The 23,627-nt window shown below is 39.9% G+C and overlaps 1 protein-coding gene across 6 annotated transcripts in view; it reads right to left on the bottom strand.

The window, feature by feature from the left end:
* The window catches only part of CAMK2D (calcium/calmodulin dependent protein kinase II delta), a 158,043-nt gene that overhangs the window by 61,580 nt on the left and 72,836 nt on the right, over positions 1 to 23,627 (bottom strand). For all 6 annotated transcript variants that reach the window (XM_075150291.1, XM_075150292.1, XM_075150294.1 and 3 more), the window contains one exon: positions 5,545 to 5,599. In XM_075150291.1, the coding sequence (XP_075006392.1) occupies positions 5,545 to 5,599 (55 nt within the window). The remainder of the gene's footprint in view (positions 1 to 5,544; positions 5,600 to 23,627) is intronic.

Raw genomic sequence — 23,627 nt, 5'->3', positions numbered from 1 at the left:
TGAGATCACACCTGGAGTACTACGTCCCCTTTTGGGCTTCCCAGTACACGAACGACATTGACATAACGAACTGTGTCTAATGGAGGGCCACCAAAACGGTTAGAGTTGGAGGCGCGTGGAGAGGCTGAGATAATTGGGTTTGTTCACTGTTAGGACGGGAAGGCTCAGGGGACATCTCATTGCTGTCTACAACTCTCTAATGGGTGGATACGCAGAGACAGCATGAAAGGCAGCAGACAAGCTGAAACACCGGAAATACCAAATAAATGGAAGGATTTTTTTCTTTTACTGTTATTATAATTATTTACTGTGCACTTACTGCTCAGAGAGGTTCTGGAACTTCCATCCTTGAAGATGTTCCAACCTTGACAAATCCCTGAGCAACCTGATTCAACTGGACCTTGTTCGAGAAGAGGGTTAGACCAGATAACCTCTAGGGATCCTTACCGGCCTACGTTATTCACTGATTTTATAAATAAAGAACAGAGCAGTTACCAATAAACTTCTTTTTATACTCCATACACTTTAATACCAAAGTAGCCACCAAGCATTCTACTCTTTATTAGACGTCAGGTGGATTTTTTCCCCCTGTATCTTCAATTATGAAACACGATGGCTAGGGAAGGACCTGAGATATCTACCATGAATAGAAACTACACAAATAGAAGAGATCCTTAGTTAAGAGGTTCTCCTTGCCTAGCGAAGGCCATGACCTGAAACGAATGTGCGATGTACTCTTTGGAGAATGCGTGGCTCTCTGCTCCTGCTCTGTTATCAGCAGGAGCACCAAAGTGCCTTACACGGAGAGGTGCGCTGAAATCAGAACTCCTGGAGGTTTTGCTGATCAACAGAAATACTTAGGCTGATCTCTGAAATCAAATTACAGAAGAAAATTAAAATAGAGGACTTACCTATAGTTTGACTGCTGCTTCTGTTGAACTTTCCCCCCACCCCCCCGCTAAAATAATGAAAAACTGATATATCATACCATTTGGGTGGGGTGGGAATCATACACAGATTCTAGTCGGGATACTTAAATTAGAAGACAACCCCCAGCAAAGTTAGATCTACAAATATATCCAGGTAGGCTATACACAATATAAGTGAAGATCATATAGCAGAGGGTAAAAAGTAAAAAAACCACAAGCAACTTTGGTCCTTCACTATAAAGCTACATGAAGAGCTGCCAAGCAACTTTCTCCCCACAAGATTAAAATGGGAAGTAAATGGATCTCAACGCCTTTCTGATACAGATGTCTTGTTGAGTTCAGTGAGGTCCTATTTCATGACAGGACGTTTATGATACGAGCTCTAGTAACTTTCAGGGTACAGATTAAAAGCCACTGGTTCTCACAAACTGTTATTGTTCTTCCGTAATTTTCTGAAGAGCATGCTAAAATGGCAACAAACAAAGCACACGGGTTTGTTTAAACAAAAGAAGTACAAGCAGCACGTAGAAACACCAAGGCCCTCTGCACCAGGTATGGCTTTCAGAAAAACTGGAGAGAGAGGGGCAAGCAGAAGGATTCCACGTACAAAGGATGCTCTTTCTATTTACCTCTATTTACCTATTGAAGAGGTACACTAAGAAGCAGTTTTTAACTGCTTCATTCAACTGACTTTCTACACTCACTAAAACAAATTATTGTATTTACAATGTTAAATGCCACCGTTTTTTGTTGCAAACATCCATAACAACACATACAAAAATATTCAACTTCATGTACCATATTCGATTGATAAGGAAATTTACAAATATAAGAAGATATTTAAAAGGAACTCCCAAATTAGCAAAGCTAGCTAAAAAAGCTTCTGCCGATGATCGTGTTGGTGGTGTTTCCTCCTAGCTTACATTTCTTATTTCTTAAATTGCTTTCATAATGAAGATGCGAGGAAGCAGTCTTACAAAATTACAACGGGCATATACTTTTTACATTTATCTGTGACCTTTCTACTTCCGAAAAAGAAAGGTTTGGGCACTTACCCTAGGCAAACATTGTTCTGCCATTAGGCTTTTTTTTTTTTTTTGTATTTTTGTTTCTTCTACACAGTACACAGTACAGTCCCTCCACTTGGAATTCAACAGCAACGCCAGGATTCTAAATGTACCAATTGTTGCATCTCATCAAGTGCATTAAAATGGGAGACACTGAAAAAAGAGAATCTCATTGACTTGCACAAGAGAGTCTTCAAGTGCTACAGCTGTTTCCATTCAGATACAGCAATTAATACTGACAGAATTGATTGGATTTGAACTCATCTAACATCATTAACGCTGAAGACAATCTCATTCGTGCTTAGCAACTGAAATGGCCTGATAGAGAGATGCAAATCCTAACTACAGTTGCCTTAACCAGTAAGGGAAGAGGAGTAGAAACTTCATGAAGTCCAGTACTAATCCTACTATGCACATTTTATTAATCCGCAAATCACTTCACTATTATCTAGTGAGAGAAACGTAACAGGAGCGAGTCCTTTGCTTGGGAGAAGCATCACAGAAGGCTATCTTAGTTAATTTTCTAAAATATGTAGGAGCCATGTTGGTAGATCAGCCTCTGTTCCTTGGCAGCGACATCAACAAGACCTTGAAAATCCCTGCTTTGCCTAGTCAAGTGCAAAACAACTACCATACTCCAGAATGACACCGCCAGGTATATCTTTCAGAGATGGGGAGTCAGCAACCAAAGATAAATTTTATATATATGTATAAAAAATATATATGATATGTCAGTACATATATATATGATAGTCAGTACTTCAGTGCATCCATTTCTCTCACATGCAGGGCTTCTTACAGGAACACCCCAATACCGTATTTTATCAGAAAGCGCATCTTTCATTGTTCAATGTCCACTTTCCACATGGATTTTAAAAGACTTCCAGCTTCCCATTTTGACACTAGAACCCTTCACCCAAATGCCTGTAACAGAGTACATTAATCACTTTTTTCCTCCAGATAAAAGCACAGCTATCTTTGAGGTATACCAGCGAAGCAAAAGGCTTCTCTTCCAGATTGCAGACATCTCTATGACATTAATTCAAAAGAGATTATTAGAAATTCAAAATACAAAGTGACAATGATTGTTTTTTTCTATTCACAGAAAAAGTACTCTTCCTCTTCACTTTCTTATGTGGGATGCAGTCTAAGCGAAATTTCTAAAGAAGCAGTTGAACTGAATCCCACACAGTCTGAAAGAAATCGTTAAGATAATGACATGATGGTATGCGTGGGTGGAGCGACAGTGTTACACCACAGTCAGGCTCCTGTTGAATAAAAATTAAATAAATAAATAAAAGCATGTACTTGGCCTTCATATGAAAGAAGTACTTATGGTACCTTTTTTGTGGCAGCTCTTTAATGCACATTTAAACAAGCCACTAACCCACGGTATATGTAACTGCAGTAAAAGAAGTTGTTTCACTAATAAATAGTATTACTGAACATTAAAGCAGTAAATTTCTTAGTCTGAATGAAAAATTAACTGTGAACAGCCATCCTAACTAATTACGCAAAAGTTCTTCAAGAATGCAACACATTGCTTTTCCGAAGACAACTATCAGTTGTACAGTACAGTCACTACCTCTACCATTTAAATGTTTTCTTTTTTTGCAAAATAATTCATTTTGACAAAAAACCCAAACCACATGTTCAAAACATAAAAAGCTGCATATATGTGTTGAAGCCCTCTTTCTTTGAAGAGGATGAAAAACAAAACCATGCAGACCGTTCTAGATGAAAAGCATATGTTTGAGTCTGTTCCTATGTTTCTCTTGAATGGGACTGACGGGGAAACAGAGGAAGTTCCAGCCGGTGCAGAACGTTTCCTGCAGAATCTAGTTTTCTGCCAAGACAGTATCTTTGGGTTAGGTATTAATTTTTATTGCAGAGTACAGGCTTCTGTTTGTTCTGTTACTATCGAGATATAGATACTGGTATCTACAACTTCGAAGTTCTTCAAATGCCTTCTAGTTCACATTGCAATCATAACCTCGTGAGATATGTCTGGCATTATATATCCAGTTTAAGGCAGAAGTGGACTAACTGTAATTACAGTAGGCCATCGTTTCTAACAGTACAGCAGTACAACAAAAAAATAAAAATGCCACCAGTTTATAAAAGGGATATTGTCCCTAGAACTAAGAATTCTGCATGCACTTCTGGGGAATGTTCAGGATAAAGAAGATTTTTCCAAATCCGCATGGAAAGATTTCCTTTTGTAGCCCTTACAAAAAAAAGCGAAACAAAACCCAGTGCATGTCAGAGAACAAGTATGCATGTTGTGCCCTGGAGCAATTTCCAAGCCAACAGTCAGAGCACTTACCTGGGATATATACAAATCAGATGTAAGTTCCTGTTGAGCCCAGTTAGGATCTGAGTACTGAACCCTGAATGCCTTCACTGCAGACAGACTATTCAATATTTTTGTTTTGCTAGTCTGAAATCTAGTCTTGAAGAAGTCTTCACAGATTTCTTTAAAAAAATTAAGTCAGAAAATAAAACAGAATGTATCCTGAACACGAAAGCACACAATTGATTGTGGAAGATCCAGGTTCTAACTTAGGCTGAATGCAAATATTTCAGTTTGTATGCTTAGAAACGAGCTATTTCACATTTCTAGGGGAAGTAATGTATTCTCATTCTAACCAGCAAAACCATGTCGGGCCTAAGAAAGCTCTTGGGGGGGTGTGTGTGTGTTATTTGTCAAAACCGTAAACCGCCCTGGAAAAGTTTGCAGTTGAAATAGATAATTTTACTTAAATAAGTCAGTTTTGAAAGACAATTCCTAACCATTCATGTTTGCCCATACCCAGAACCAAAAGCAGTAACTTTTCAAGTGAGCGGAAAAGTTTGCCTGTCCCAGGGAAGAATGAAGAACATCAGTGTCTCTTTTTAAGTTAAGAATCTGAGACACATAGTTCATGTTGTAACCATCCCTTCTTCCACTAAACAGCCTTATCTAGAAGAAACAAGCTCCACATGCAAGTGGGAAATAAGGAAACTTCCTTTCTATATGCTGGGCATTCTACATTCTGAATGGTGTCAAAATGAAACATTCTATATATCAGTAAGGTATGAATCGGGAATAAAATACTGAAAGAGTCTTTCCCTCTGGGAAACTCAGGCTTACCTTTCAATCCAGCAATGGACATTTTCTGTAGAGCAACTATTCTTCCACATGTTTTTTTATGTTTCCTTTACAGACAACTGGTTTGCAGCAAATTATTTTTTCTGAGTCGTATGTTTGCTTAGCTTTGGCAGATATCATGCAACTTTCACTTACATACCTACATTTTATATTAAAATCCACTTCAATAGTGGCCCTACTTATTCCAAGTTTTTAATATGGAATTCTTAACAGTGACACTTACAAATCAGCTCTTGCACATGCAAATGACCAAATATGTCCTTCCAGCTCTGTTTACATCTATTTGTCCAACTCATTGCACCAGAACCATGCATTTATCTTGTGAGCTTCTATTTACAGCTAAAAGTTTGAATACCACATCCCCAACATGCTAAACGTATGCAAAACACATACTTACAAGTCAAAGACTAAGTAATGGAATCCTTCTTCTGATATGCTGTCATGAAGCCGCACTATTGAAAGGGGGAAAAAAAGATAAACACCGGTCATCTTTTTCATGTCTTTAATGTCTATCTTTGATTTTGGGGGAGAAGGGAGGATTAGAATTCTACTGCAGAGCTGGTATTGCGTCTGTGCGTGTTCCCACCTGTGGTGTTATTTTTTTTAAATTCTCAACCCTCAGAATCGTCTTTTTCATAAGGTGAGATAAACAAAGAAACCAAAAGACTGTATGTGCAGCTCATTGTACGGTTATTTTCAAAGGAGCTCTGCTTTTGCTACGCCACAGAAGGCGGCTGCCGTCATTTCCTACCGCCTCCTGCATGTATGGGCACGTGCACGCACACTGCACCTTGCCTTTGCCCTTCATGCTGAATCACGACTAAACTAGTACTAAAAGCACAGTCAGATTTCATCTTAATATATTGTAACTCCCTTTTTCCTAGGCAGAACCTCCAATCAATCTCTTAAATAGCATACGCGGGAGTCCCCAGTCACTGGACTTTTATTATCTTAAAACAGTATTCTTAATACAACTATTTTCTCAGCAGTATTACATCTTAAAAGTTATAAACGAAACAAGATGGGAGAAAAAAAGCCACAATTAATCACAGATTTCAGCAGAATAACAAACTTCAAGGGTTAACAAATTCCGTAATCAGACAATAGATGCTGATTTTGAAAGAGAAAGCATCATTGCAAACGAAAAGCATTTGACTATACTAAAAGAAACAGGGTCAAAAAGGGAATAAGCCGTATTCCTGCTCATATTTCTATTACACATCCATAAATATTTTCCTCTAATCTTCTTACCTGCCATCCACTTCAACCCCATGAATGGTGAAGAGTCACGAAGAGATAAATCTACGGGCAGACGGATGCCCACCCACCTGTGCTGAATTTCCAACAGTGGCAACCAACACCACAGCTGAAAGACTGAAGCCAAGGGACTGGGACTGCCCACCGCCCGGCGGCGGGTGCTCAGCCAGACCTACGGCCAGCAAGGGGGGGCAGGAAGAGCGCTCGGGGGTGCGGCAGCTCGGCAAGGTAACTGCCTCATTAAATCACCAGGAAGAGCGATTTCTGGAAAGATGTAAGGTGCGTGAGAGGAGTTGCCAGAAGCAAAAGGATGTGATGGCTAGAAAATAGCCATTAGCTTTTCCAGTGCTTGTCACAGCCGACAAGCTTACAGCATCCGAATGATTAAAACCCCACGTCATGTCTACATATACCTATGTATCCGTATCTAAAGTTTTTTCCCCGAGAACGCACTAGTCGGCTGCAGAACCTTCATTCTGAATTTTAAGAATTCAAATCACATCATGGTAAAACTATGAATTAAGTCCTGCGGTTTTTCTTAATTACTGTAAATGAAACGGCAATTTCCAATGCTAATTTTCCCACAATACATGAAGCTTTGTCAGTAGTTTGATCCAAATCATTAGCACTTCTAGAACCAAATAAAAAAATCAGGGTACCCTAAAACTGCTTTATGTTCAAAACTGAGCTGATGAAGAAAGTGTAAAAGAAGAGGATTTTTCACATTTCCCCAGATGGTAGCTTTATGTATTAATCATTTTTCATACAATACGTGACATTTAAAAAAAAAAATCAAATAAACATGACTTTTTTACTTAATAATATTTAGCCCAGGGAAACATCTTGTGTTTACACAATACTGAAGAGAAAACCAGCTCTTGGCTGACTCACTGCCCAGAGCTCGTGATGATTCAGAAGAGCCAAGTAGGTCTAAATCAGAATTTGTGGTTTTGGCTGGTTCTATATTCTAGATTTGTCTAAGTTTTTACGAGGTGCAAGCCTTGAGCATGAAAGACCACAGTAATACATTGCTGCCAATAAACCCCCCCCCCCCCAAAAAACCAAAATCAGCTTTCTTTCTGGTTGTGTTCTGTCAGTTGAGATTTCAATACCCTCAAATGTCTGGTCTTTAAAGCAAACCAAAAGTGAGATGAGACACCAAGTACTAGCCTGGAACGGTACCCTGAAATTTCCATCTCTGAACAGAGACCCCTAAAACATCTGGCTTTTGTGTACACTACTTTGTACAGTGGCATCAAAGATACTACTCACGAATGAGTGCCCAGAAATTAGCAATGGGATTTAGTACAGACCCTTGGGTATGTCACAGAGATGCAACATAACCCTAAAATAGTAAATTTTGGAGTGCGGCTAGTATGATTTGCATATGCCTCTCCAAAAAAGTTTAAAACTTTTTAAGATTTAATACATAGCAAATTATACCTTTTGATTGAAACTGCCTGTTCCTGAAATAGATCCGTAAGAACTCAAAGCATGTTTTTTTTCTGTGAACGCTTTTTTTGGATTCAAAGCAGCATTCCTGCCCTTGCTGCTCGCTAACAGCATTATATTCAGACAGGCAGAAGTCTTCATATTCGAGTTCCCATATCACGTATGGATATTAAGAACTACCAAATACTTCTGGTGAGGCAGGATATTTGCTGCCAACTGCTTTCAAAGAGCTCTGAAGCATGCACAACAACCCAGATTTTTGAAACTTCTTTAGAGAATTGAAACAAAGTATTAAATCTTAAAATTTAGAAATGAAATCCACCTTTAAAATATTACTTTGGTATTAAAACCAGACAGTCTTGGCTTGAGCTTGTGGCTAGAAAACAGTCAACAGCCTATATTCATACGCATACTTGCCCAGTTTTCATGGTTCACTGCTCCTGCTCCAGCGTGGATTTGCTAGCAACCAGCTGGAGCAAAGGACCGTATTCTTTAATTACCGCTGTATTTTTTAAACATTGAATGGCTTTCTTACACACATTTTTGAGAAAGTCATCTCCTAGGTAAGAATGAAGTCAACATGAGCCTACAGTCCTTAAGGCACAGTTTTAAAACTGTGACCCTGAAGCGACAAAGTCGTAGGAGAAGAGTAAGCTGCATTTCATTGCCTTTGGTTCAAGGCAGTACAAACCCCTCTTCTCCCTCATTTTTTTTTTTAAATAATCATGACTACCACTGGTACTGCTAGGAATATCTATATTTAAGCTTGCAATAAATACTTACGCAGACTGAAATAGACACACTATTCCAGCTATTACATATAGGTATCAGCAGCTCCATACAGAACAGTAGCTCATTCCTACTGTGTCAGAGAAGATAAATACCTTGCCCACCACCACACAGCACACCAAAACCAGTTTGGTACAAGTTTTATCTTGGATAGGGGCATCTGTGGTAACCCTGTTACTAAGCAGACCAGCTTCTGGGCTTCGCTGCCTGCCTGAAACGGGAGGTGCTCCTGCTTTGTCACCTCCTATTCTAGAAGAGGGCTTCTCTGTTCGGTGTCACCGCAGAACCATAGCTGCCTTCTGACTAGAAAAGGGTTGCGATTTGAGATGATGGACGATGTTTTTTCTCAGCCTGGTGAGGCTATTTCCTTACTAGCCAAACTCTAGTCTGACAAGTCGATGGGGATATCTTCTTCAAGGATCACGTTCGTTCTTTTTCTTTCCTCCCAAATGTCTGAATCATAGAAGTGAGCCAGGACAAATCCTCTGAATCAGGATCACATGCCCCTGATTGCCTCTGAAAAGAAAAACAGGCTGAGGCAGCCAGGGAAGACCAAAATTGCCTTTTGGCAAGTGCTTTTGTTGGCTTCTTCAGTCAGTTCAGATACAGTTTTATGCCAGTAAATCTGCTAGGTGAAAATCCCAAATAAGCACGAGCAAAGGAGAATAATCTGTGGAGAAGACAAGACAGCGGACAATCCGGAGTAAAGGGTGCAGGACAGCAGAGAGGCAAGTCCAGCGTGGCCCAGAGTTTGCTACTGCATTCTGCCTGCAACTCAGCTTTTCACTGGGAAAGACAGGGGATGTCGTGATGACAATTTGAGAAGCTATTCACAAAGTTTAAGAGGTGATTCACTACAAAAAGTATTTGTGTGTTCATTGCAAGCGTATATAGTTCTTCACACACACGTACCAGGCAGGATTCAGGCACGACAATCCAAAAGGCAGCAATTACAAAGATTATTCATCCAATGTAAGAACTCCCATCAGTAACCCACACTGCAATTCCTATTCCTCCAGAGACACAGAAAGCATTCATCGGTAGAAACAGTTCCATTTCTCTTTTTCGAAAACATTACAGTTAGACCTAATCGTTCTTAATTGGAGTTATTTCATGAGTGCTGTCATGAACAAACACATTATAGGGCAGAACGGACACAAGAGGAATTATTTTTTCCCTCCTGCCCGCCGTAGCACTATGGTCATTCTCCTCCAGTGGGTTACAGAGAAGGTGTTTCACAACCTTTGACAAGAAGGTTGTTGCTCTTCAGCAAACCAGCTGGAACGCCCGATAGGAATCCAGGGAGCACACAGCTCTTGCTTTTGGAAAAATACTATAAGCCCACAAACGACCAGGAACATCCCTTTGGCTTCAGCACCGATTTCCATCTGAAATACTTTCCAATCACAACTCTGCGATAATCATTATAACAATTTAAGGGAGAACTCCTATTAGCTTTATTAGCTTTGTATTTAGCCATTAGTGTGGGCAAGCTCCAATCACGCTGAAAAGTAAAGTGATCTCCTTTATTTGACTTTTTGTGCTGAACTATAGTTTTTTGTGTCCATTCTACAGAAAACAGCCTGATATAATGGCCAAGCAACCTTATTACCTCCTTTCTGAATTTCTGCCTTTAAAGAAAAAAAATCAAAATAATAGTATTCCACATACTTCCAATGAAAATCAAATTCTTCCAGGTAAGGAGACAAGTCAAGCAGTAGATAAAGTCAGATAAAAATTCTTCAGCATAAAGATATCTGATCATATCTAAAACCATTGCCCAAAATATTTATTTTGTGAAACTGCTGAAGTGGTAATTTTGATAAATTTGGTATCTGAATTAGTTCACATTACGAAGATGAAATATTGGAGAAGACTGAACTTCAAACAGAAGTTACGGTCCATGGTCAGTACAGCAGTTGCACAAATGGGCATGGAGGTGTCAAACTGCCGGAGCGACGCTCATTAGGGAAGACTCTTTCCATGCAATCCCATTCATCGTGTTTATTAACAGAGCATGGAAAGGGATAACGAAGTTAATGGTAATGTAGTTAAAGACACTCATTTTCCCTTTGGTGCTAAAGATTAAGATCCATGGACTCCCAGAAGCATTAATCCTGTAACTCTCTGAGGCTAGACGTCTCAAATTAGTGCACTGTTAGGAAGTTATAAAGCTCATTTGTCAGTAGTACAGGTTTAAAATGGGTTTGAAAGTCACAAAAGTGTATGTAATATTTGTTGAAATATGTAAATTATTTCTTGATGTTCCAGCCTTCCTGCAAGAAGAGTGAAATAAAGGGACAGATGTGCTTCCCCCCATGTTCACTTCCAAAAGTGTCTTAAAGTATTTATGCAGATCTTATGCAGATCACTCGTATTAGAAAAAAAAACTTTAAAAAAAGAACTTAATTACTTAATGGAAGGAACTTAATGGAACGACTTAATTTAATCTTGGGTTTTCTATGAATTAGTATCTGCCTGCCAGTAGGTATGGGCTAAGCTGTTGCATTTGAAAATAAAGAGGTAAAACAAAAACTGAAAAAAACCTCAGTCACTGAAAAGGTATAACCAGGTATGGGTTTTGGTAATATTTGAACCACTGAATTTTCTATTTCAAAAAACTTGTCTATAAGCATTTTCTGCTCTCTCGTCTCTGACAAAGAATGCCTCGCGCTCAGCAGAGCTGCTTGGCTGGGAAGTGGAAGATCTGCAGTGGCTTAGCACTGGTAGGACGCAGATCTTCCTGCAAAGTCACCCTTTGTCATCTTTCCTGTTCTACTAAATAAACCAAGGTGACGAGGGAAGGAAAATACTGCTAGAACTTCATCAGAAGCTCACATGGATGCCAGTGCAGAAGTCATTACAGCAGTGCCAAGAACGGAGACCAAAGTCAAAATTCATCCTATAGTTTTTAGTCTAGATCTAGCTAAACATGCTTGGGATCCCAGGCTAAACATGACAGAAGTGCATATGGGAGCAGAGCTGCGGCTGCAAAAGCTTGCAAACCACTGCTCAGGAGTGCTGCTGTTTGCACTGATCAGACATCTGCTTCCTTCAAAAAAACCCCATCTTCACGGCAACCTCCTTCTCTATACCTCGGTGCTCCACATTTTTCCATCACTGTCACTACTTCCTCTCTTCTGATGCCCGGGATAAATAATCTCTGCTGAGCAACCGAACTCCTTAAATCAGTGGTGCGTAACACAGTCACGACTGTAGCCTCCAGATGTTAAACTCAATACAAAACAACTCTGCTTAAGTCTCTGTGTAGTTGCTGCTGTGGCTACAGCTCCTATCTTGTGCAGCTTAGATACTTCTTGGAAAACAACCGATTATAAATATCAGTCAAACCTAGTAAGAAAGCTGGATAAATACTCAGGTACTCGGCACTGAATCTCTGCTACCATTAACAGACCAATGCCCAATGGCTGCGTCAGGGAGCCGATACACGACCATGCAGGCGTACCCCCCGTACGGCAGCTGTGTGGAGCAGAGGTCCTCCGTCATCTGCTGAGCCACCAGATGAGGGATGCCCAAGTCAGAGAGCAGCACTTGGCTCTCGCCGTGGGTGATCAGCAATGCTCCTCGGTGTGCGGGGAAGTGTCCTTTTCCCCCCGCTCACGTGTCAGGAGCTCAGAGACAGAAATTTCAGCAGCACCGTTAAAGCTGAGATTGCTCCTTACGCTTATACTTCCTCATATACAATACTTTTCTTCTGAGACCATGAAAGCCTGGGGCCCTCTATAATAAAGTTGCTCAGTTACAGTAGAAAGAACTTTGCAAATATTAGTAAGAGCCATTACCTAACAATCTGAAATATTTAGAGGCTAATCTGGTAAGATTAGTACAGTAGCAATGCTCACGGGCAGCTGATTTCTGAAAGACATTAAACATAGAGTAATGCTTTGCGTATCTAAGAAAATAATCCTCCCCCATGCTGTTAAATACACAAGTGGTATACTATCATACTTACTATCGTTAAATGACTTTATGCAAGTCAGCAGTGCTGTGTATGCCATTAACAGGTCTGTATTTAGCAATAGTGAATCAAAACTATATGGTTTCCAAATTCATTCAAAAGATAAATAACTTTTTATTACAGTGCAAATTCATGGTTATTTAGGGTCAACGAGTCGAGAAAAAATCCTATTAACCTGCATCTGTACTGGTATAACGAAAAATGACAGGGAAAATAATTAGGCAATTTAATATTTGGAAAGACTGCATTTGCCCCCAAGGCACTGTAACAGTAGGTGTTAACTAGTATGAACAAAATGCCATATATTCCAAAAATGCTCATTTGTGACCAAAACCCTCCCCCAACAAGGCCCTCACGCAATAAAATTCTGTATTCTGATTAAATGCCAGGAATATTTCCATTCACTGCCTCCATTAAAACCCCTCAAGTCTAACGCGTGCTTAGAAGTCAGTTTGCCAAACTGTTAACTTTGGTAAAAGATTCGTGCTACACAGAAAGTAAGGAATTATTTGCCAAAGTAGATAAAAGACCAAATTTTGAAGTGAGACTAAGTAAATCCAGGTACTGATGTCAGAGCAGACGGCCTCAAATTACCGACTCCTTTGGCATGATGAGGCTCTTGGTTCATTCCTGCTGGATGACTGACAGTTTGAACAGGTCATCAATACCTGTTGTGGGAAATGTCAGGGAGAGAGGAAAAAGAAAGAATGCTTTAGAAAAAGTATGTTTTGTGATCAGAGGAGCCTCACTGAGCTACTAAACGCTCTAAAAAACCCCCAAGCAGCTTCACAAGCCTTAACCAGGGATGTGTGAGTGCAGACAGACCCTCAGGTCTAGCTTCTACGCGTGCTTCAGGCACTAAATAGCAAACAGAACTTAAAAGACACAAGCCGATTCAGCCTGAACATCAGAAATCTAGCTGCCAAAAATTAAACATACCAAATCAAATTAACTAATTAAAAAAATAAACAGGCATTCCAAAACATATCATTCTCTATTAGTAGTCTCCAGGGAGAGTAGCTGTAATAGCTCTGACGCTTTTTTCTTTAACCAACAGATTTTTGTTGCTTTTCAGATCACCATAACACAGGTGTGTGTGCGTTTATGTGCGCACACACGCACCGAAGAGTACTGTGGAATCGCATTCTGTATCTTGGAAGTTAAAAGGAACAGCTGGAGTTACACATCTTTAATTATTCATATGAAAAAGAGCAAAATTGTATATCGTTGTGTAAAAAAAGAACAGAGTACTAAAACGTACACCTGTATCTTTATGTCTTCATTTAATATATAATCATGTCATTTACTAGAAATCCTGTATTTCAGGTTGAGCTAATTCCTCTTTGCAGTTAAAGCCCTGATTTTGTAAGTTTAACAAGATTTGTTACAACACAACAAAAAGCCTTACAAATGTCATCAGACTGAGCCTTATGAGGATAGCTGCATGCATTAAAAGAAACCTGACACAATTTTTTGCTAAGAGCAAACTGATGTCTCAGCTGCCACTGTTGATGCTTTAAGCATGAACATTTTTTAACCATTTTAGCATTCATCAGAACTTGTAAGAAGAGGACGAATGACAATCTACACAAGAATTTCACGACGCGTTAACTAATTAAAGGACAAGCTGTTACACAGAGATGTTGTATTAATTAAAACTAACAGGTTCGGCAAACCACACAGCATACTTTAATGGAGGGAATGTAATTTGCTTAATTTTTCTAAAAGAAGGGCCTAGTTCTCACATTAAAGCAAGTCGTCTTTATAGAGCAGCGATGACGACATTGCCACAATGGTTGGGCAGCTCGTCGATTGCCAAGATTCATTATGAAGTAACGTAGAGAATTTTAGCAATCCAAGAAACTGAAGTGATGGAAAAGATCAAATGAAAAACTGAATGAAATCCGCTCAACGCGCAGAATCTAACATCCTAATTAGACAAGCAAAAATGTCTATTAATCCCTGCCGGAAAGGTACAAGTTTGTATCTTTTTGATAGATACTTTTGCCAAATGTAAAGGTGGTAGAAGAAAGCGTTCAGCTAGACTCTGAATGCATCGCAAGAAAATAAAACCTCAGACAGAATTGCCCAATTGTCAAAATTAGGCTATGTCCCTTTTAATATTTACAGTGCTGCCCAACGTTGAAAACAGATCGGTATAGATAATATGTAGGACCTACATGTCTACAAAATTGCATATTGGGGGGGTTGTAATCATTGGGCAGGACACAGCCTCCCTTCTTGGCTTTCCTCTCTTAAAACACATTAAACACAGAAATATAAACAATTTCTATAATGACCACTCAGAGAAGTATGTTTGTTTATTTTTTAAATGCTCCCCTTTCATGAGGACGAGGCCCCAAGGTATTTAAAGGCCATCAGCTATTGAAAACAAAATCACTCTACTTGAAAGATTTTGAACAAAAAGGAAAGCAGAAAATTGTAATCCTGTGGCACAGCTCAAGAAGTACCACCGAAGTGTCACCTACTGCACTAGAGCCTCTCACGAAGGAGCAAGGCACGCACAAGCAGCTTTAGGCAATGTTTTCAGAGCAATTAGCACTGTGTTTAAGGCACCTTTAGTAACAATCACTTTCAGAAAACCTAGGCCAAATTCTTTCAGTCAGTAGCAGCAATTACTATAGCTAAACATTCGAAAACTTTTCATTTTTAGCTTCTTTTTTTATTTTAAAAGCTCATTCGTTAGTTTATCAAAGTAAAGATCATCAAAGTAAAACCAAAAGGGGATGACTGTGTATTCAAGGTAACTTAGTAAAATTCTTTGTCTGAAAGTTGATTAAACTGTGATAGCTTATAGAAGTAAGAAAAGATAAAAGATGATCTTTACTGATATTTATGTCAGATATTGAATTTTTTTTAATAACTGAGCAACAATCCAATTCTTGTATGCAGTTTGAATTCAGTGACCACTTCTATATAACTATCCTAACAAAGAATATTTGTAATTAATCTGAACTATTGATTTGACCAAGGGGAATACTGAAAACGTAGTATTTATATACACAGTCATTGTTTCTTGGTCTCTCAATGCTTTAAGAGAACAAGGGCCTTAAAGTTTTAAAACAGGTCATTCTGGCAGCTGGACATAACTAAAGCATGAAGCTATTCTCTCCACGATTATTTTTCAGATCGTTATACTACATCTACTTTGTAACACTATGGAAATGCAGCAGGGTTGAAGAACCAGCTCTATCGCCTGATGAATATATTAAATGCACTGTCAATTGCCATCTCGCCGTTAGAAATTGCATGCAAATTTACCCTAACTGAATTAGTGAAGCTACAATAAATATTATGCACCGCTATCTCTCCTAAGGCTGACTAAAAACTTGACATTCCTGCTCAATTCTTCCCCCCAAGATGCATAGAATTTTTCATTTTACTAATAACACTAAAAAATAATTTTCAGTCTATAAAAATGGAAAAAAAAAAATTCCAAACCTAAAACCCAATACTGATTTAAAATACAAATATTCATTTTGTTGAAGGATTTTCAGATTTTTGACAAAACAAGTGTCTTTTGTGTAAAGCAGATATATTATGGAGAAAAAAAAAGAAACTGAAAAATTTTCTTGAACCCGTTTAGAAGGGAATCCCAGTCTCTTTGGTGGAATACGATCAATAAACTTTGGTAAAGAAGATGTTTGTAAACGAACTACATTTGTGAGGAATTTAATAAATAATCATGTAACGTCACAAAGAGCAAGCTGGTCTTCTGCTATTTAATGGAATGTAAACCTTAATTATTAAGGATTTCATTTCCCCCCAGCTGTGATAAAAATGGCCACAGAAAGTATTCCACTTCATTGTACCAAGGCACTTAATCACTTTAAGAACCCGACCAGAATGAAAATCTGTAACAAATATGCTCCTACAAATAACCAAACGCATGTAAACATTTGCAGCAGTCCTTTCCATATGACTGCATCTATTGGGGGGGGAAAAAAAAAAAAAGGAATTTTGCATGCAAATGCCTTTTTCCTGTTGTACTTTTATATTCCGGTATTCCAGTGGCTTCCACAGTTAACAGAGCCTTCGGACAACTGGCAACATCCTTCTATCACCCCCATCCCATTCACCCAGTTACACAAAGCTGTAGCCCTGCAGTGAGCCGAAGGAGATGACAACTCGGACGTTCACATCTTTGAAAACCCCTTAGAGTCACTCAGAAGAACACCCATACAATTGCAGTTTGACCCGCTATCTTCATAAAAATGGTCTCTCCTCTGATTTCTGTATAAAACAGCTCACAACGACCCGTAGGTCAGTAAGCCTATGAAATAATCTCCCCCAGTAGCTTCTAATGTGATACTCATGCACACAGATATGTGTTTTTGTATCACATTATTCATCCTAGACATAAAAAACTGCTCTGCAAATTGGCTTTTTAATGTAAATAAGGAAGACTAATTATCCCTACGGGAACAAATCCCTGACACTCGTGATGAAGGAATCCGGGCAGATGTCATTTCCAGCTATAACAAAGAACCGGACACATATCTCCATGAGGCTAAACTTTGGAAACTTTCCATTTCCTACAATACTTCCCAAACAAGAAGGTGCTTTTGGAGAGGAAAGCAAAACAAACCAAATTTTCTTGCTAAAACATTACTGTGTTAGGGGAGAGAAAACACAAGCGCACTGGAATCGCCTCATTCAGCTCCCAGTGCCATCCCACTGCCAACTGTGGAGCGTGAAGCAGGGGAAAAAACCTCTCTGGAGGCTGCTGATCTGGGGAAGCCGGGCTCTGAGCTTCGTCTCCCTCAGCCAAGCAGCTGGTCCCTGAGCCCAGCACGAAGCATCCCTTTCCAGCATCAAGGAACCATCGGAGCAAATGCTCTGTAACGGACCTGTGTGCAGGCACTGACTGCGTGCTTCTGACCTCAGCGTTGTACGCGGGGGGAGAAAGGAAAACCTCACAGGACCTGCCGCCTTACATCCACGTGAAACTGCTCCCCAGCCGATCTCCGAAATGAAAACACGCTGGCATCCTTCTCCCCGTCGGTCAAGGCAAATCGTCGAGACGAGGAAGCAACGCGACAAGCCACGCGCCACTTTGAATAGGAAGGCTGTGCGTCTAATCCTTGGGAAAGAATGGCTTCTGAGATTTAACAGATTTAACAAGTTAGGCAGGCAACAGCACAGTGCGTGAGGGACGCTCCTCCTGCTCTTGACTGTTGTGGGGACGAAGTGCCTCCTAAGCTCTGGCCTTAAATATATGTTAGACACTGTGCATGAAACAGGTTGAGTGTAGTTTTTCAAGATATACATGTATATTTCAAAATTATCATTACTGTCATGTCAATCTCTTGAAAACACAGAACTTCAGAAAAAGCTGCTACCGAGCTTTGTTTTTTCTCAAAAATTACACTTAAGACCTTGTAAACAATAAGTAACGATAAAGTTCATTTTACCTCAAGCTGGAATAAATAACCTTTAAAACAGAAACTTTAATATTCCTCTTATTCCAAAATACAAATGGATTACAGAGAGCCAAAAGAGACCTCTATATTTCCGGCTTCCCCGGTTTTCCCAGCGGGAGGACAGAGGCCAAAGCGAGAGTCGCCTGCTCCCCAGGCAGGAACGTCCCAGACTGTAGAGTGAGTACTACAAATACTACTTGTTAAGACCTTTGTCTACAACAGAAAAATGCTCTAGTTTATCTTACGATGTTGGCATAAAAACAAAGTTTATACTTTTTTAATTCAGCTTAAAACAAAATATGAGCTAATTTAAACTGAAACAATTTCCCAGTTTACAGAACAGTAAAAACCAGCTGCATCAGTTTAAAAATAAATCAGCTTTTGATTAAGTTGGGGCAGCTTTTCTATGCAGATAGACCTAAAATTCTACTCCCTACCTGTCAAGTTTAACATTAAGTACCATTGTGCTAGAAGCGTTACATCAAATGTAACTCCTACTGCCAGTCCCCCGTGAAAGATTAAACATAGGAAATCATGAAAGATTAATCGTTATCTTTGTGGACAACAGAAATCAGTCTGATCTTGAAATATTCTGGATTCGCAATGAAGATCATGCATTGTATCATTATCTTTTCTGTAAGACAGGGAAGTTTAAAGCACATGAATTACGTTATAGATGTAGTCACACTTTTTAGTGAAGTGGTTATAAACATTTGACAAACAGATCTGAGCTCATTTTCTGAAGACTTACACGCAACTATCTTTATGCAGTACGACCACCACCAGTGCACACCGACCCACTTAATAGCTAACACCTTTTGAAGGCATCTGGAATTTAATGACTATTTCTTTAGTTTGGGAACAAGACCACCAAATCACTTATCTCCTCTACTCCAGGCACTAAGACAGACTCCAGGCACTTTTGATTGCAATACTAAATGGCAGAATATGGCATTGAAATGGTGATATGAGTATTTTCCCAAATTAAAACCATAAGTTAAAAAAAAAGCTAAAATACCAAGTCAACGTTAAATTATTTCTTGATTATGCTGTGCATTATTCTAATGCGCGGTAGTCCTCGGCGATCAGAAAATGCTGTTATTCTGAAGTGATGGCAGCATTTGCAGGCCATGGACCTGCTCCAGGAAAAAAGTTAGTTCTAGGACAATAAAGTCAACTCCATGGAAGAGACCCACACTGCTATAAAATACAGACAAGCTTTCATTTCCTTCGGAAGCTCTTGACCCGCCATTATTGGAGACCAGGGAAGCATTCAGGGGAAATATCACGACACGCACCTCCACAGCCACTATCGGACACCAGCCAGACCGGCTGTTGGGCTGGTCCAACGCAGCCCTTCCTGCACGCCTCACGTGAGCAAAGGACCAAACGCAAACAGAAGACTCCTACCTTTTCAGGTTTTGCAATTATTCATGTATCTTGCTACATACATTTTCTTGCAGTTTACGCCTGCTTGGCTACATCTTTCACCTCTGTGGACTGCTTCATCCCATAATTATATATGCTATACCTTTTCTTTACAGATGATGAAGCCTATCTAAACATTTCTGTAAGACGACCTTTTCATTCACTAAATGTGAATTAAAATAACATCTTCCAAGTGAACCAAGGCAAAAGGAAACATCTTTTTCCCCTATTATCATTTCACATTCTATATTTTGAGGAATGAACCTATTACTTTCTTATGTTACACAGTACCACTGTAAATTTAGCCTCTCTGTGCTTTTATCTGATAGCTTTTTTTATATCTGTGCACGAAAATAAGGCTAAAGCCACTTCCACAGGATCAGGTCCCCAAATTTTGTGTTACCAGCTTTGAGGAAGAAAACCTAAAATGGATGAACAGACCTAGAACATCTTTATAATCATATCTCTGTCCTTGGTGTCCTCTTTCACAAACATCAGTCCTGAATATCCGGAATGTGAGCAGAGATCAGCACCGTGCATGCCACCGCAGCAATGCATACCATTGCAGTTTGCGGTATATAAAACTCAGACGTCCCCTCAGACTTGAGATTACCCATTCCTTATGCAAGAACTTCTTTATGGTAGCAACAGGGGAAATGTAGGGACTACGTTTTTTCTTCCATCAGTTTCCCGAAGAAGCCATAACTATTGTGAAAAGAGCAATTACATAGGTTTTATTAGGACCTGATTAGTTTCTCGTGACAATACATTGGTTAGTACGCAGTGAAAACTCCCCGAACATACGCAGTCAGGGAGCCAATAGGCTCGCACTCCTTTGCTAAATATTAAAATAAAACTATACCATTAATTTATCCTGTTTTAACCGAGCATTGCGCTGTGTTAGTACACAGAACGGCAATAGGCTACGGTAGGTGGGAGAGCTTACCTCCTCCGAACAAGCGGCCGGGCTACAGCTTCCCACAGAGGCAGCAGCACAGAACGGGAGGCTTCTGGCTAACACTGACTAGTTCAAATGTTTGCAAAGGTTCTTGACTTTGCAGAAGGATTTGTGCTGCTACTTCCCCCCCTCTTAGCAGGGCACGATTTAGCACACAACAATTAGAGATAAATATTTTCGTTTGCAGGTTTCCTAGGGCATGTCTTTACTGCAAATGGGAACATGATGTAGAGATATCCAAATGGACTTTAAACAACTGTGCGCCTCTATTAGTTTAATTGTATCAGCATGACTTATTTAAGCTGCTCTTCGACAACGGCAAAACCAAAAAGCAAGCCTAGGCATCTTTACGCTAAGCCGCAGGTTACAGTGAAGATGCAAAGAAGTCTTGTTTCTTATACTCACTACAAATCTGAAAAAGCAGACTGTCTGAAGAGTCTCAAGGAAAAAAATTAAGGTTATGTAATTCGTCTCTTATTTCTAGCTATCTGTATGCTGCTGCCGACATCCATACAGCATCAAACGTAGTGAACAAAAATTTGCCGTAACGTAGATAACCAAACGCTTCTACGATCAATCAAGACAACATATAAGCAGAAGCAGCTTTCAGTAACTTAACAGAGCGTAAGGCTGAGAGATTCAAAGTGCCGTACCAAGACAGGGTGTTTCCATAATAATCCCACTCCGTCTTTATCCACTGGGCTGGGCTCAAAACCATCTGTATTATTTTCTGAGTGAATGTGGCTTCCCCCCTCTATCAATTAACTATCACAGTAAGTCATGCTACCAGAACTGAAGACAACTATAAATTACTATCATTTTCCTAACATACAAGTTTACAAATGAATGATGATCCCAAATGATTGAAAGGGTTTGTTTTACAAAAAGCAGGGAATGCATATTAACTTAATAGATGACAAACTTGAGGCTTATGATGAGAAACTGCCATTGTCTTTTAATCACAGTCTCACAATAAATGGAAATTAGAGAGTTTGTCCTGTCCCGTGGGACCATTTGTAAGACTGTAATTAGCTCAGTGAAAACCCACATAAACTTGGATGGAAGAGAAGCTGCAAGAGAGAGCTGGAAGCCAGTCTGCATTCACAAAACCAGACTACTAGTTGCAGTTGAAGCATGTCTCTAAATATTGCTCTTATTTAGCACATCCAGTAACTCCCAAAATATATATCCTACAGAAGATAGCTGCAAGCCATGCAGCTGCAAGTTAGACTTTAGATCATCAACCAATTCTTTCCCAGGAAGACTGCAGAGCCAAATTCAACATAATCCTAGCAATTACACCGTCAATATTGGACCAAGTATAAATTGATGGAATACAATGGAATAACTCTCAAGGTCACCTGGTAAATAAATGCACAACAAATAAATCAATTAAAAAGCACTACTTGGACAATACAATTGCTGATACGCATGAGTGCTATTCACTGCTGTGCAGCGCAAGGTGTGGATTTGATTACAATACAATACCAGAACATCTTCAATATACAAGTATCAGGAGCAGAGTGCCGTGCTTGGCCCAGTGTGGCTGTAATGAGAGGTTGGATGTATTTAAAGGAGACAGACATCTAGAGGACAAACTAAAATTAGAAGCACATTCCCATGGGCAGTCCATGAGAATACTAACACGCTGGTGAAGCCACTAAAAAAAGAACTTCCAAATGTGGAAGGTGGCCGGGAGGATAGAGGTATCATTACAACCCTATCAACTGGAAAAAATCCCGGATCAGCAGTTTTGTAGGAGTAAGAAAGTCTTCAGTGCAGAAATCTGCGAAAAACGGACTGAGCAATTACAAGGTATTTATCCATTGCCAACGATGGAGGTTCGTGGTGTTTGCAGGGTAAAAGCACTCACTCTGTGCTAGGCTGCAGCCTGTGAACAGCCGAGAGACCAGTCCAGCTAGCGTCCTTTGGTATGTCCTGGCTTTGACAGATACTTCCAGGAGCAGAGCAACACAACAGCCTCCCATCACGCCGAAAAACGAATTTGTGACTTTTTAAAGGCAACCATTTGAAGGAGTGAGGAAGATCCTAAAGGACACCTGAAACACTTGCTACAAGACAGGGGATGGCTAGGGGGACGGCTGCCAACCTGGAACGGATGGATTCTGCCCCCTCACCCTCGAGCACAAGGGGAAGATTAGCCAGACCGGCCCAGCCGCTGGCACACCGCTGCCACGCAGGGGACATCCCAGCAGAGCGACGGACGTGCTAGGCTAAGCAGGCAGGCCTGATGACGACAGACCTGTGGCTATTTGGAGGGGGGAAAAAAAAAAAAAAATCATTTTGCTGTGGTAAGTACTTTACAAGAGAACTCCTCTTAGGAAAACACAGACAAGAAGCTCTTCAAAATCTAGATGTTTTTGGTGATTTTTGTGAGATGTACTGGCCAGCAGTCTCCAGCAGGCAGCTGCAGTCATCGCTAAAATCACCACAGTTACCCCAATCTGAGCAAGGAAAGAAACTGTACTATATTTTTTTCCTCTCTCATGACTTCTCCAGAAGACGACACGGGGATAATCTGTACTACCACGACTCATAAGGCGCATTTGCACAGACAGAGAACACACCCTCGGTCTGCGTTGCTGAACAGAGAAGAGCCATGGACCGATGCTCAGCCAGCCTCCTGGTGTCACAGCAGTACACAGTTTCGCTGTGCTTTGTGCATGATCTTCTATGTGAAATTTTACATTTTTAGTAAGTAGCCAGATTCTCCATGTGCTGTTCTCAGTATATGATATCCTAGATATTATCAATCTCTTACCGAATGGGCATTCCATTGGTATGCAGAAGATGCATGTGAAAAGCAAAAAGCAAGAGGAAAAAGGATTTCTGCACTTGACATGACGTAGACAAGTTCAGCCTATAAAATGTACTTCCAAATGCACGCCTCGCAACTAATTAAAAACTGTATTCAAAAAATCAGGCCCTGTTTACAGTTTTTAGTCAAATCACGCTTTCATTAAGAATTTATGTCACAATATTTAAACATGAAGGCGGATATTTTTTTAAGAAAAGAATAAAAACATCCTAGCAGGGATGCAGCTGTATTCACGAATATCCACTTTTCCTTCCAGTACCCTGTTTGCTGATCAGCGGGAAAGGTTTTAGAGAACGAAACGTTGCAAACGCCTTGCTCCTTGCCCTAAACTGTT

Source organism: Calonectris borealis, chromosome 4 (genome assembly GCF_964195595.1).
Source record: "Calonectris borealis chromosome 4, bCalBor7.hap1.2, whole genome shotgun sequence".
In the NCBI taxonomy this organism is placed as follows: Eukaryota; Metazoa; Chordata; class Aves; order Procellariiformes; family Procellariidae; genus Calonectris; species Calonectris borealis.
This window is presented reverse-complemented; position numbering and strand designations above follow the sequence as displayed.